This window comes from Biomphalaria glabrata, chromosome 5, assembly GCF_947242115.1.
Source record: "Biomphalaria glabrata chromosome 5, xgBioGlab47.1, whole genome shotgun sequence".
Classification (NCBI taxonomy): domain Eukaryota; kingdom Metazoa; phylum Mollusca; class Gastropoda; family Planorbidae; genus Biomphalaria; species Biomphalaria glabrata.
The window spans coordinates 17,173,292-17,188,560 of NC_074715.1; the positions used below are offsets into that span (position 1 = coordinate 17,173,292).

General features: G+C 35.4%; 1 protein-coding gene across 13 annotated transcripts; it reads left to right on the top strand.

Moving 5' to 3' along the window:
- Nucleotides 1-5,151: 5,151 nt before the first annotated feature.
- LOC106064341 (probable low affinity copper uptake protein 2) lies at nt 5,152-13,853 on the top strand. 13 transcript variants are annotated; one of them, XM_056029818.1, is made up of 7 exons: nt 5,167-5,312; nt 6,944-7,052; nt 8,514-8,622; nt 10,006-10,106; nt 11,130-11,193; nt 11,649-11,748; nt 12,650-13,853. In XM_056029818.1, exons 4-7 carry the CDS (start codon nt 10,062-10,064, stop codon nt 13,065-13,067), a joined length of 627 nt encoding a protein of 208 aa, XP_055885793.1. In that variant the 5' UTR covers nt 5,167-5,312; nt 6,944-7,052; nt 8,514-8,622; nt 10,006-10,061; the 3' UTR covers nt 13,068-13,853. The 13 variants fall into 13 exon arrangements, with proteins under 13 accessions (XP_055885797.1, XP_055885799.1, XP_055885793.1 ...); XM_056029819.1 differs by having other exon boundaries at nt 8,514-8,616; XM_056029822.1 differs by lacking the exon at nt 11,130-11,193 and having other exon boundaries at nt 5,152-5,312.
- The last annotated feature ends 1,416 nt before the right edge of the window (nt 13,854-15,269 follow it).

Here is a 15,269-nt window from a genome sequence, read left to right on the forward strand (position 1 = left end):
TTGTTTGCATCCTCCAATGAAAAAATGTGTTTTCTACTTTCCATCAAAATGCCAGAGTTACATTTAACTAAGTAACATTAAGGACGCCATTACCATTACACTCTGGGGTGGGTGGGAGTGGCGTAGCGTCCATGTCGCGAAGGGGCTCAATGAACCTGGGCCCACTACCATTAATGGCCACAACCTTCCTATATTGTTTGATCGTGAAATCTGTAAGAGCTAAAATGAGCTTAATATCTTGGTTTGATGACAAGTGAGTTAACCTCTAGAAACCGGTGTCGTTCTGTCAGCTTGTCGAGGCTTTTCTAATAATGATGTCGAAAAAACGGTCTGATTAATAATGTTCCCTCGGACCTTTCAACTTGTATACAATGGCGCAGAACACACGTCTTATACACAACGTGATAATGACCGAGTCATGTCCAGGAACAGTGTTTGCATTGATGAGCCCAGTTTTAAATCGACATTGTTGGACATAAAACATTTACACTAGAAATTCACGTGATCTGTCAGCTAGTAAACGCACCAACAAAAACATTTCTCATTATGTTTCTTTTTTTTTTTTTTGGCTACCAGGTTTCCATAGAAACTAAAGACAGTTACTTTCAAAAGAATCCCAATTTCAAGGTCTTTTTTCGTTTGGCATGTGAGCACATGTATAATACAGGTGTCTACAACAGAGAACAATAGACAACCTAATAATCACATGTATAATACACGTGTCTACAACAGAGAACAATAGACAGCCTAAAGATCACATGTATAATACACGTGTCTACACCAGAGAACAATAGACAACCTAATGATCACATGTATAATACACGTGTCTACAACAGAGAACAATAGACAACCTAATGATCACGAAGTTTGAGCAATTTCTGCACAATGTTAACCTTAATCTTATCTTATCTTATGAATACAGACGTTACTTAAAAGACGATGATGTTGTGAAAAGATGGAACTTACTGTTTTGTCTTGTGTGTTTTTGGCAATGTAATCTTCTACGGATAAATAAAAAAAAAACCTTAAGATCTAATCTGACTTTCTACTGTGTCACATTTTTTTTTGAATGTTAATGACAAAAAAAAAAGATGAAATCTAAACAAAAAGTAACAAAATAAAATAAAATATTTAGCAGGCAAAAGAAACACCATAGTGTGTTACATAGGAATTGTTAAAGTTGAATATGTTTGTGCTATTGTAATGTCAAATTAGCATTATTTTATATTACTTTATGATCTTCGTCAATCTTGGATGACGAAATACCCAATAAAATAGCAATTAGAAAAATATTTCTGAGCTTTCATATTTGCGAGAACCAGAAGTCTGCGGAATAGCTGAACAAATGCTCCAAGGGAAGTGGCAACTAAACGTCGATTGACATTTGTGAGACATATCATTGGACAAGACGAAACACGTTTACCAATTAAAGTCAGCCTTAACATGTAATCCGAATAGAGGAAGGCAAAAACATGGCCGTCCTCATCTAAGAATAAATATTACGTTCGCCACTCAATTACTCAGATAAGATGATTGGTAAGTGCCTTAAGTTCACTCAGAGTTGTCCGGGGCGAAGCCCAGGCGCCAAGCGTTTGTCTACATTTCTGAGCTTCAGAAACTCTTTCTCCTGGATTCTACAACGCATTAATTTTCTCATAATAGGAATATTACAATCAAATAGGTTGTGACATTTTGATACTAAATTGTGAGAGACATTCGAGGTAGCAATTTTTATTTTTAAAAGTTGCATTTTGGAAAAGTGTATTTTTCCGACTTGGTTGTCACCCCCTGGTGGGTGTCACCCGGTGCGGCCCGCACCCCCCTAGTGACGCCACTGATAAATCTGAAAGTCAACTGGAGATGATCTAAAATAATATAAATCAAAATAAAACCATTGATAAACAAATATTATTTTATTATAAATAAAAATTTTAGAAGGTAAATATGAAACTGCTGAAGTAGGATGATATTGGGGTGTTAATATTTTTTTTTATTTTTTTTTTTGCTTTACAAGATTACGGAAATTTAAAAGGCTATGTGATGAGCCACTAATTAACATGAATAGTAAATTCAAGAGAAGACAGTCAAATTCAACGTATTTTACTACTCTATGGATGTCGATGTTTGACAGATTTTATGGGCACATACAAAATATCAAAATGTTTCAGTCGTTAATGCCCAATTGTATTTCAAGTGCAAACGACAATGTCGAGTTATATGATGCCAAAGCTCTTCTAGTCCCATTTGATTAGTAACTAATTGTTTTATCTATTTACTGTTAAACAATGGAAGTAGATAATAGCTTGCATCTAAGTTTAAAACGTTGATTAGTTTACAAGTGTTTTAGGAATGTACATGAGTAGGATGGAAAAAATAAATCATAAAACATTTATATTCATTTAAAACTTCTTTTAAGAATTTGTACAAACATTGACTTTTAAGAAACTATCACTTGGAGTCCTAACTGAATCAAACTTAATGAGATTATTAGGCTACTTGTAAAAGGTTACTCTACTTGCATTGAAATGTCGTTTGGTAAATGTACCGAGACATTCAAATTACTCAATTATTTTCACACACAACATTCGTCTTGTTGGGGGAGGGGGCCCATCAAGATATTATTGAACCCGGGCCCACTGGTAGGGCCTACCTTGCTACGCCGCTTAGTGGCACTAGAATTAAACATCAGGACGCTAGGCTTTTGGGCATCGAGCTTATTGAATAGTGATATAGGAGAGAACGTATTTCAGGATTTCATTGATTTACTTGGGGATGTTATCGGGTTTTTAAAACAAGTCTGCATGTTAGAAGTTCGTATCTGTGGACCATAAAATGGTGAATAAAAGTAGATCCATCAAAACTATAAGCGCCACCTTCATTTGCATATATGTAATGCCAGTAAGTATCTTATATCTAAAAAGAGAGACTTTTATATCCGAAGCCCACAATGTGGTTTCATTTTATGTCCCGTGCAAGATCTATAGAAAGCTTGCACTGTAATATTGACTCAAGGTAACTCGATGATGGGATATCGCATGACTTTTGACTGACGGTAACCAGTGGTTCCTTATTTAAACATTTGTATTTGTAGGGCCTACAATTTTAGCATTGCCTAGTTACAGACCAAGAAATAACACCCGGTGTAGGTTTTATTTTTTCTTCTTCTATTAATACAAAACAAATTTTCAGACATCGTTGTGTATTTTCTTGTTCTAGCAGAGCACACTTTTGTTTTCCATATAGGGAAGCTAGGCTCTCATCCCCCATTGCATAAATGTAGGTATCCAGCACCTAGGTCTTCACGCTGAAGTTTTCTCTACATAACCTGGGCAGGTCCTGTTGACGTCCATTTTGTTAATATTTAATGATTTATTTTTTTTTAAATTCCCTGATATCTAAATTTTGTCCATTGCCACTTTAGTTTCCTTTTGAAAGTATTAACCATTCGTAGATATGTGTAAAATCATTTGTCGGAAAGAGGAAAGCTAAATCTACATTTTCAACAAGACATTCATTTATTTCTTGGCGAGTGCCTCGTTTAAAGGGAGATAATATAATATATCATGTACATTCGTATATAATTGGTTGTAGTATTTCCCCCTTGAACATACATTCACAACTGGTAATAATAACAGGTACAACCTTGATGAATACTACAGATCTTTAGTTACAACTATTTTTGTAGCTCTAGCCTCCTCCCTTTTATGTCTTAGAAATCGCACTCCTGGGGTTACCAGACGTCTGGCAAAAGGCCTAATTTGTGAAAATGTCCGCTTTGTTGCTTACTGATATTCATTCTGAAATCTTTTGGATCTTCTCATTCAAAGACTCAAACTCACCCATACTTAGAAGAAAAAAAAAAAGCCCATGTAAGGGAAAGAGCTCCACATTCATAAATATATCTATCGTAAATGTATAATATATTTCCCTTTTTCGATATCAAACAAAATAATTAATTAACAAATAATTGATTGACTAATCGGTTAATTTCTAAATTGATTCATTTTTTTGTTATGTGCAATAAATAATTATGAAACGTTTTAACGTAATCCGAGAATGGGAGGGGAGAAATGACGTGAACAATTGTGTAAGGGGACAAAACCCTACATATTTAGCCATATATCTTAATACTAAATATTAATTTTAATTTCCCTTGTTGTAATAGCCTACATCCGTAGACAGTGCTACTAGATCTAGTAGTAGTAGTAGGCTTCGTCCTTGTTTTTCCCTGGTTTTCAGCTCTCTCACACTTTCTGGTAAAATTACACTGCAGACAAACTAGTCAAAAAACCGTTTAATGACAAAAAATATCAAGGGGTAATGAGCAAGCAATCAAACATCTATTCAACAGGAAAAGGTGAAGAAAGTCATGGACATTAGCATGAAAGCATGATATTGTCCAACTCTCACTATAAAGCAGGATCTATAACTAAATTTATCCCGTCACGGCCGAGGTTAATGTTTTGCCTCCCCTGGGCCATTGTATATGCACATAGTGCTACATGTCTATTAAGAGTGTCACACGCTTTACACTTGCAAAATTTATCAAGAGTCCTGATCTAGATAATGATCCCAAGACCACTTTAAAGACTCTTTTTGGGATCTGACTGGTCTTGAGACTTCTGTGCAGTCTATCTCAGGTGAATTATTTGACCTCATCAATATAAAAAAAAAAATATAGATAAATAAAAGGAATAAGAATAACTTGCAGACGTGATTCTAAATAATGAATGAAACTTATTAAAATTGATGTGGAAAATCCGACTTCTTTTTTAACGTGCTAATCATTTGCTACAAATTATAGTTACTGCAGATTGAGTAGGCTAATGGGCCGAACATTCCGGGCTCACATAGGTCTCACCAGCCACATGAGGAGGCACAACACCCCAGTGCAAAGCCCTCAGCCATCTGGATGACAAAAGTGGTCATCATCGAACCACGATGGACGAACTATATAGGCTAATGGGCAGAATCTAGAAAGATTATTCGTTTACAGAACTTTATCCCATAATAAAAGGCATATTCTAAAGTCTTACCACATTCCCCCCACCCCTTTTTCGTCACCTATTGCGCTATAGTAATTCTCAGTTTGTCCAAAGACCAGCTGTTTTTTCTGGCCTCATGAGATGAAATGAAAAGGCTTCGAGTGACTGGATGACTTAAGTCAACATTATTTACGCAATCCACGCTCCTCCCTTCTTTCCAGGTCGCCAGTAATTCTCAATCAGCATTCTCAGCAGCCTACAATGAAGACATTACAACGTTAAGTACGCAGTCGATAGAAGCTCATTTTACGTTGTTTGAACAAGAACGTAAGTATTAGTGTCTATTTATTTAAAAAAAAATTAATAGCCTACGTTCGTATCTATGCGCAGGCGCTAATAGTTATTATCAACATTCTCTCGTTATCACAAAGGGAATGAGTTATTGTGATTTCAAATTTCCAATAGGCAAACCAGTAACATAATGAATTCTTTCTTAATTACTTTTAGTATACAGTTAAACTATACTTTGATGTATCGTAGGCCAGGGCCTACATTGGCCTACTTGTACATATTTGAAACAAAAAAGCTTACATTATCTTGTCTATGCCTATATAATACAATTATAACATATGATTCAGTCTCCGCGTAATCCGCGTAAACGTTATTATAATAGCGTAGTTACATAGACTTTTATGATTCGGGCACAGGACATTGGACTCGACCATAATGTGTGTTTGCGCATTGGGAAATTAACTAAACTCAATAAAATAACTACTAGTGGTCATTAGGTGACTGACTCGAATGTTTACTGAGTTCACCTTGTATCTCTAAGAGTAAATTTGGACAGGCGTCACAAATTGATTAGGCAAGGTTACGTATTTATCTATCGGAAGCTGTCTTGACTCTTCTAGATGATACTGTATAATTACCACTTTTTACGATAAGACGTTCCCTGTCTATACTTCTTGTAGGCTTGTTAGCTTACGTCCTGTTTATCAAAATTGCAACATACTTGAACATTTTCAACCCCCCCAGGCCAGTTTAAAATACACGAACACCGTGTACTTTTGCAAGAAGTAACATCAGAACCATACCCGAAAGTTGGACCTTAAAACTTTGGCCTGTCTAAATTGTAGGAGTTTAAGGGATAATGCTAATATGTCGACTAAAGAAAGACCAAACATTTTTAATGTTATGTATCGATTTTTTTAATAGATCGAACACGTGAGTCTTAACAACATTCATATTGGATACGTCACTACTCAAGAAATAAATATTTTAATTAAAAAAAAAAAAAAAAAAGACGCGATTGGTTTTAGAGTGCAAGGTCACAAAGTCAGAGAACACCAATGGGAACACTTCTGTGAAAAAGTGTGTAGGCCTACCGGTATTCTACAAACTGTTGCCGGATTTAGAAAACATAGTAGAGGTGTTAGTAGTAAATAGTTTCACAATTCTCCGTATAGATCTACAATGAAAGTCTGTGTACTTAATTAAAATATATATGTTTAAAACATCATCAATTTCTATTTGCCGAAAGCGTGAAATTTAAAATCTCAAGTGGAGAGTTCGTAATGGGTCGTCTTTAAAAAAACAACTAGCACCATAGTTTGATTGAATGTGTACTGGACATAAAGTGCTTGAAATACGAGTATACCCCTGCATTTATAATGTTTGTAAAAGTAGGTCACATATTGAGGCGGCACATATAGAGACAAACATGAAGGGCTACATAGGAAGAGGGATAAAGTATTTTGGTGGGCAAAACAGAACTTTAAAATAATTGTGTTGTTATATAATGGCTTACAGTCTATTTTGAAGTAGACTATACTACGTTAAGAAGATGGTATTAAACATAAAAAAGGTTTTGTAGATGGATGCATAGATGCATCGCTCTAGAAAAAATGATCATATATAATTATTCAGTATGATTAACACTCCTGTTTTTCCTCCCTCAGCAATAAAAACAACAACAATAACAGGAAAAGTACCCGCATTTAGCGTACGATAGTCTAGTCCCAGCTGGTGTGATATATTTATAGGCCATTGGATTCTACAGTTTAGCAGGTATATATAGTTTACAGCTTATTTTAAAATAACTACAAGTCCACTGAATGGAGGTAAGAGACTAACAGTTGAGATATGTAGGTAGACAAACTAAAGGGTCTAGTCAGGGATTTTTTTATATTATTAGGCCTAACTTTATAGATACATATCTGGTTTTCTTCTATTCTAAGAATATATTAATCCCGTATAATCTAATCACTCAACCTTGATAGCTTAAATTAAAATCTATTAAAGCTTGTCAATTTAAATTTTTATTTTAGTTGAAACCGTTGAACCGCAATTTAAAAATTTGCCTAGTTAGTAAATAGTTTATTTATAGACTTACACTTTTTAATTACGAATTTTCAAAGACATAGTTAAGTGTTTATAGTATTTTTCATAACACACAAATGATGTAACTGTCTTCTGTTTCTTTGGACCACGGTTAACGAGGGTGTCATGTAGCCAGCACAACGACCAATCACTTTTACTTTCCCCAATTTATGTCAGGTACTCATTATAGCTGGGTGGACTCATAGGCGCCCTAAAAATACCGAAGTTGAAAATCCCAGTCTTCACTAGGATTTAGGATGCTAAATGTGCTTCCCAATTTTATCGCATATATATAGAGAGAGCCTCACCTCACCTTTTTTTTTCCTTAGACGCGTTGTAGATAGGCCTACTATTTTCTGACATTAAGATAAAACTAAACTTATAGGCCCTACATGTACAGAAAGATTAAAAAGTCGACAGGCTCATTGTGTTTCATATTATTTGATAGGCTTAGGTCAACAAGTTTACTGTGTTTAAGCTTGTTATTTCTTTTAAATGTGTGCCACTATGAAGTGGGTACAATGTTATTGCTTCGTAGGCCAAAGTTTTAGATCTACAAATTACCCTACTGCGACATACTATTCGCCACGTTCTATGCTATTAACCTATCTATCCCTCTTCTGTGGGTCCACTTATAGTCGCCACCTTCTCTCCCACGCTCTCTCTCACTCTCTCTCTCTCTCTCTCTGTTTTTCATTTGTGTGAACTGACAGCTGAGAGCATTAGTTATTGCAAATCGCTTTAGGGATTTAGTAAAACTAAAAATCAGCTTAATCAACTCAAAACGCAATATGGGGGAAGGGGCGTTAATGGGATTACCTGCTTTGTTGACCTACTTTGAATCACAGGTAGGTCTAGAAAATTTAAAATGTTTTGCTTTTTTAAATTTGTTCCTGTAGGGTCCCATATGTAGATCTAAATGGCGCCTGGTCTACTCAGTCTACTGTTATAAAGTAATGCTAACATATGCATTGTGCTTGTACCTTGGAATGTAGTGTGTGTTGAAAGGAAAAAAAACTTTCAGACCTGCAATAAGTGTGCGATCTGTAGGGAAGATGATGTAAAGTTCATCTGTTTCTATGGACCACGATAAACGACTGTTCATGTGGCCACCGCAACGCCAAACCGCCTTTACTTTCCAAATTTCAGATGAAATTAAAAATCGCAATCTTCACAGCGATACGAACCCGAGGCTCCTGGGTTTGGAGACTTAGCCACCCTCGTGTGTTGATGGGTCTACAAGTGTGTAAATGTATGTGTAAGTATGTGTGTGCCAAATATCAATAAGGTCTTGTTTAAAAGTACAAAAGACGATGGTCAAAGGGAAGCTATTACAAAAGAAAATGTATGTCAATAAATACAGGCTAAATAATCATTAAAAATAGCTAATTACCTCCCATGACAAAAAAACAACAACTGTGTTTGACTTTCTTTATGCTATAATAATAATCAATAAAAGCTAAGTAAATATTTTATTACTTAAATATAAGCATAGCCGGATTTGGGGCAAGGCAGGTGGGGGCTACTGACCCGTAGATTCCACAAGAAAGGGGTTTACGGAGCAACACATTTTACGTTGGGAAGTAAGACAAAGGGGATGGCGTCTGATGGCGAGATAGCTTTTTCTATCTATATGATACAGTTCTGCGTGATGCTCTAGCATTCGCTTGCTGGTCTGAGGTCCAATGGCTTTTTTTCATACCATCAAACAATCCTCTGATGTTGCTACAGTCAACACAAGTTTGACAAAAATATCTAAGCATGTCTGTGAAAATACTAAAATGACCATGGTAAACAAAAGGCTAACTTACAACGCCTGTATAGTGAGAACTCATCTTTATGGTCGAGAGAGTCAACAGACTTGCACCTAGAGCGTAAATGAAACAGTTTTCGCTTGCGCTGCCTGCGGTGCATATTGTGTACGCCTATCAACTCGAGAACAGAGTTTCAAATCAGGAAGTTTTGAAACCCCTCAATTCACACAGTATCTATGGTATTTTGACAGAGAAGACTGCGTTGGCTCGTATTCCCGCATTCCTGATGTAAGAATTCCTAAGGACATCCTCTATTCGTATTCAACAGAAGGAGCGCTATTAGAGTTAGCAACTTTGTCATGGTTTAAAAGTGTCCGCTTAAAAGCGTGATCTTAATAGCCTAAATAAATGCAGTCCCAGATCCACAAAATAAAAAATAATAATTTTTAATGAAAAACGCATGTTAAATATTTCTTTAAAGAAGGAAAATTTGATGGAATGTACAATTTAAATCTCTTTCTTTGTTCTAAAATATCCCTCGCTTTTAGATATTAGTATTATTATTAACACGTGGATTCTTATTTAGGCTTTCGAAAAAGTGTGGGGATCCTGCACAAAAATTATGCCCATGGGCTTCCACATACTTAGACCCGGCCCTGAATCAAAGTGAAATATGATAAGGAGATTATCGTCTTTAAACATTATCACAGCAAGATAAAAACAAATGTCAAACTTGGTCTTGTCTAGAGTGTCGTCTTGACCTGCTGGGTAGAGCCTAATGGGCTTAACATTGTAAACAATGAATAGCGAATTTAACAAAATAATAATTTCCTTCTCAATATAACAATAGTACTCGCTATTTAAGTACACACTCTTTCTTTACCCAGGATACTAATTATTGATAAATGGATGAATCTAACTAACCGCAAGTGTCCAGTTTGTAATGTCGCAGTCTCAGTCCACGGAAGCCTCCCCGCCTTCACATCAGGTAATTCATAGGCCTATCACTTGTTTGCCTAGCTGTCTCCACTCAACATTCGGTAGTATCCAATCAGACCAAGATAAAGAAACATAGAGATATAGACCTATGGTCGAATGTATTCTCTTAGTTATTAAGTTCCATTTCTAGTTATTTTGAATTCATTTATTGTTGATTTTATAAGAAGAATAATTACAATAAAATAAAATCTTAACATTATACATATATTGTTTTTTAATAGCAATAGGACTTGGACATGATGTTTCTAGTGATTCTAGATATTAATGACTCAACTTACTAAATAGATATAAATAAAGATTGTAATGTATTTGTGAGCTGATCGCTAACCGTGAAGATTGTGCAGTGTTAAGTCGCCATTCATTTATTAATGTTAAGACAAACTTTGGAGATTTAGAATAAATCAAAAGTCTTTTAGACTCGACAGAATATCTCTTTTAATCAGACTCCACAGAAGTAATATCTCTTTTAATCAGACTCCACAGAAGTAATATATCTTTTACTCAGACTCCACAGAAGTAATATCTTTTTTACTCAGACTCCACAGAAGTAATGTCTCTTTTAATCAGACTCCACAGAAGTAATATATCTTTTACTCAGACTCCACAGAAGTAATATCTTTTTTACTCAGACTCCACAGAAGTAATATCTCTTTTAATCAGACTCCACAGAAGTAATATCTCTTTTAATCAGACTCCACAGAAGTAATGTCTCTTTAACTCAGATTTGACAGTGGTAATATCTATTTTACCACGTAAGGACGCTCTTTTTTTTTTAAACGTAATGTATCAAACTTAATAAAGCTTGTCTTCGAGTCAAGATTAATAAGGAAGATTAATAAAAAATGCTATAGGCCTATTTCCCGTTGACTTGATCTATTTATTGGTTAATCAGCGTAAGAATCTACGAACGAAAGACAAAGAATATACATAGGTCTAGACTTAATTTGAGTCAACGGAATAATTAGCCTATTATCTTTCAAAAGATTTGAAAAGAATGTCGTTTCTATTCTAGGTGTTCTCTGTGCACTTTACCGATGTGTTCCTCTTGAAGGGCTGGCAGATCAATTCAACAAAAGGTTAGGACAAAGATGGAGCATCTAGATCTAGTTCTCACTATTGTGTAGTTTAAACTTCTACAATCTTTTTGATCAATGATATTTTTTCAAAGATATTGAAAGACTTTTTTTTTACAAAGCTTATATCAGCTCACTCTGTCTGTCTGTCTATGTTGGTAAAAAGTTTGTAGGCCTACACGTTATTTTGCCCACACCCAATCTCGGATTAAGATGAAATTTCACACAATTATTTGTTTACCCAAAGTTTATTATTAATTTATTAATAGTTAAAAGTTAGGCAATCCATCACTGAGTACCGGCACCTATTTCTTTACAAAAAAAGCACTGGTTGTACGTATGATTATATGACTGATACAAAGTAATTGATAGGCTTTTAAAGCTTAATTTGAACAGGGTTTTTTTCATGTTACATTAACTTATCATATTTTGTTCCTTTTTTAAATAAAAATCACTAGATGTAGCAGTTGTTCTATTGATTGTTTGTTTCTTGGCTGTAATCTATGAAGTCATCCAATGTACGCTGAGTCTTGAGGAGTTCAGCAATGCAATTACAAGGTGATTTTTGTTCTTTATAGAAACGATTGCAGTTTTCACAAGAATGATTGTATTGAGTGCAGGCATACAACAATTTGTTAAGCTAGTGGTCACAATATTTATAAGACTAAGCAATTTTTTTTCACTTACTTTTTAACAAAAGGAGCGCGTTGGCAGAGTGGTCAAGCGCTTGGCTTCTGTACCTGGGGTCCTTGTTTCGAATCTCGGTGAAGACTAGGATTTTAAATTTCGGGATTTTTAGGGCGCCCCTGAGTCCACCCAACTCTAATGGGTACTTAAGTTGGGGAAAGTAAATGCGGTTGGTTGTTGTGCTGGCCACATGACATTGCTAGTTAACCGTTGGCCAAAGAAACAGATGACCTTAACATCATCTGCCCTATAGATTGTGTGGTATGAAAAGGGAACTTTACTTTTAACAGAAATGTTATTAAATTTCGTCAAATCTGTGTAAATCACAGATTATCTTCCTATCATCGTTCTTATAGCATAAATCACTCAAATAATGGGATCATTTAAAAACCATATCAGTGTTTCCCAAATTGTTTTCCTCGGAAGCCTAGTGTTCCGCGAGGTCCGACTAGGTGTCCCACGAACTACTGGAATAATTAACTAGTAGGCCACCCGTGAAATAACCTTTTTTAAAAAATAAGCAAAGTGTCCCGCTAAATACTCTGAATTTGCGAAGTGTTTCCTTAAGGAAAAAGTTTTGGGAAACACTGATCAAGCTGTATCTTGTCTTTGGCACCACAAGATTCAAGATGTTTATTATTGTTGCAGCAGATAATCTGTAAGCCTGAAGAAAAATCATAGGTGATATATTTTTGTTATAGTTAACATTGCATGTTATTGAACTAAAATTGTTAAGCTTGTCTACATCTATTTCGTTTCTTATTTCTTTCAGTAAAAATACCAGCGCAGCTCTTCGGAGTCTCGCGCAGAGGTCAGTGCTACATATTGCTCGTGTGGTCCTTGGTTACATCCTAATGCTAAGTGTCATGACCTTCAACGTCTGGATGCTGATGACCCTTGTTCTCGCTGCTGGGTTGGGATTTTTAATAGCTCAACCTATTTTGAACACATTGTATTCAAAAAGTTTGAGAAGGAGAAGGGGTAAATTGACAGCCAACAAAGCCACACCTCCTAAGCCAATAGATTCAGACTTGTGTGATGCCAAGCTTATTTTACTACCCAGCACGAATGGCAGAGAATGTGAGGAGGAAACCAGCCTCAGTGACAATGTAAAAAGCGCTTCTTTCAATAAACCTTTGTTAGAACATGTGACTAATGGTCATCACAGACTAGGAGAAACAGTGCTATAGGAATGTGCAATATGTGCATGATGGATCATAGCAGAATGGGAGACCTGTGCAGTAGCGTAGCATTGTACTTTCCAAAGTAATAAACAACTATCTTTCCAATTGCCCTTGTAGACCCCCATGGCACCTGGTGCAATGAACCCTTTGGCACCATAGTTGCTACGCCACCGGATCTGTTAGCCATGGCTTATAAGTGTTCGCCGAACTCTATAGCTCCTTGTATCCTCTCTGATCATAGTTCTGTGTGTCCAGCTTTGGCCTACATCCAATAAGAGAGGGGTAGAGAGAAAGTACAGTCTCAGAAAATGTATTACATTTTTAAAATGATTCTTCTTACAAGCCTGAATTTTTTTTAAAAAAATCAGCGAATTAATAAAAGAAATGAACAAAATAACACGGAGAATACATTTTGAAATAGATTTACTATTTTTAATTTAATCTTTAAAACTTTTGTTTAAACGCAGCTTACTCTTTATGTTAAAGGTAAATTATTCAGTTGTTATTTAGTTTACAGTATGTCTTGTAAAATACAAACATTTTGAATTATATATGGCTTATTAATGTTTAAAAATGAAAAAGACTACATCATTTGTTTTATGAATTGTATGACCTAATTGCATATAGGCTTACATGTTATGTCATTATTTGATAATTCACGATTTCTCAAAGAACCTAATAGACCAAACAGCTAGAGAATAATGTGAATATCTACGATTTTTTTTAATGTGTGATGTCATAAACAAATGTAAACAGTGATTAATTAAAAGGAAATATTTTTATCTACTGAAATATATTGTCCTTTGCACTATAAAATATTTCAAACATTCCCAACGTCGCTTGATAGTTTATAACACAGCATTAATGTTAGTAATATAATTGACTACTATTACTCTTGAAGAAAAGTTAGACCCGCAGACATACTGTGGTTAGGCCTAAATGTCAAGGAATTCAATTTGCCACAAATTGCAGCACTGTTGTCGTTTTGAACTTACAAAAAAAAAAAAAAAAAACTTTGTCTTGAGCGTCTGACATCAATTCATTGCGAAGACTTGTTGAGATTATCTTAATGAGAATTGTGTCTCTGGTGTAGGGCCTATGTCACGTTTCTTAGTTTTTACATATGCAGTCAATTAATCGATCAGGCATCTCAAATGTTTGGACTGCAAATCTAACCTACTTGACAGTTTTTTTTTCGCGCTGAGATCTCCTTATGCATTATGCAGACCAACATACCCCAGTATTATTGGCTCTATGCCACTCTAGGTCAGTGTCTACTCATTGTTCATCTCATCAAACATGCTGAAACAAAAATCGTAGATCTAGATAAATGGCTGTCACAAAATTATCACATCTTCAGCAAGCACTGCTTTGTTTTTAGGATCGGTCTGAATGTTCTGCACAAGTTTTAGTTGTGCTGTAACAGTCTGAACTTAGTTAGAAATGATGCTAACTCTTGCACCATTAATTCTTACTGCAACTATAGGTAATATTCCGATACCAATTAATTTTGATTACCTTACTTTAAAACAAGAGATCAATGGAGATTCGAACACATGGCAACTCGGTTTGGTAGCCAAGCGCTTTACCATTCAGCCACCACTCTCTAGACAAACAGCACCACATGGGCTAATTCATTTAAGGGGACTCCTAGCGAAATAATATTTCTGAACACTGTCATCCGATCGAGAATGAGCAATACGCCTTTCTTTCATAAGTATCACAAAGATTAAATACGGCTACAACATTTGGTAAATAAGTCTGAAATCGTTATTTGATGCTTTCAATAACCGTTTTCGAGACTTCGTTTTATACTAGCAAGAATTTTCATTGCTTGTAGATATCCATTTTCATTTGCTCTTGATCACAGACCTATATATAGGTCTGTGCTCTTGCTATTGTGCAACAAGAGCTGATACAAATGCAATCAGATTCTATGTTGAAAGCGAAGTCAGAGAAGTGGCTGTGCCAAAATTTTAGTTAAATTGCGGGGATTTGCAGCCAGAATTCTTGCTGTTTGCAAGCATTTATCTCTGTGAGCAGTTCGTTTCCATATTGAAAGCGACATTTCTCAAGATTCAGCTGGAAGAGTTAACCTTGTCTAGTAATGAAGCATTTTTATTGGAATGTGTTCGTTTTATTAGAACTTTGTGGATCAAGAAATCCATGAAGAGCTGCTATTTGCAAACGTTTTGTACACTAAAGGTT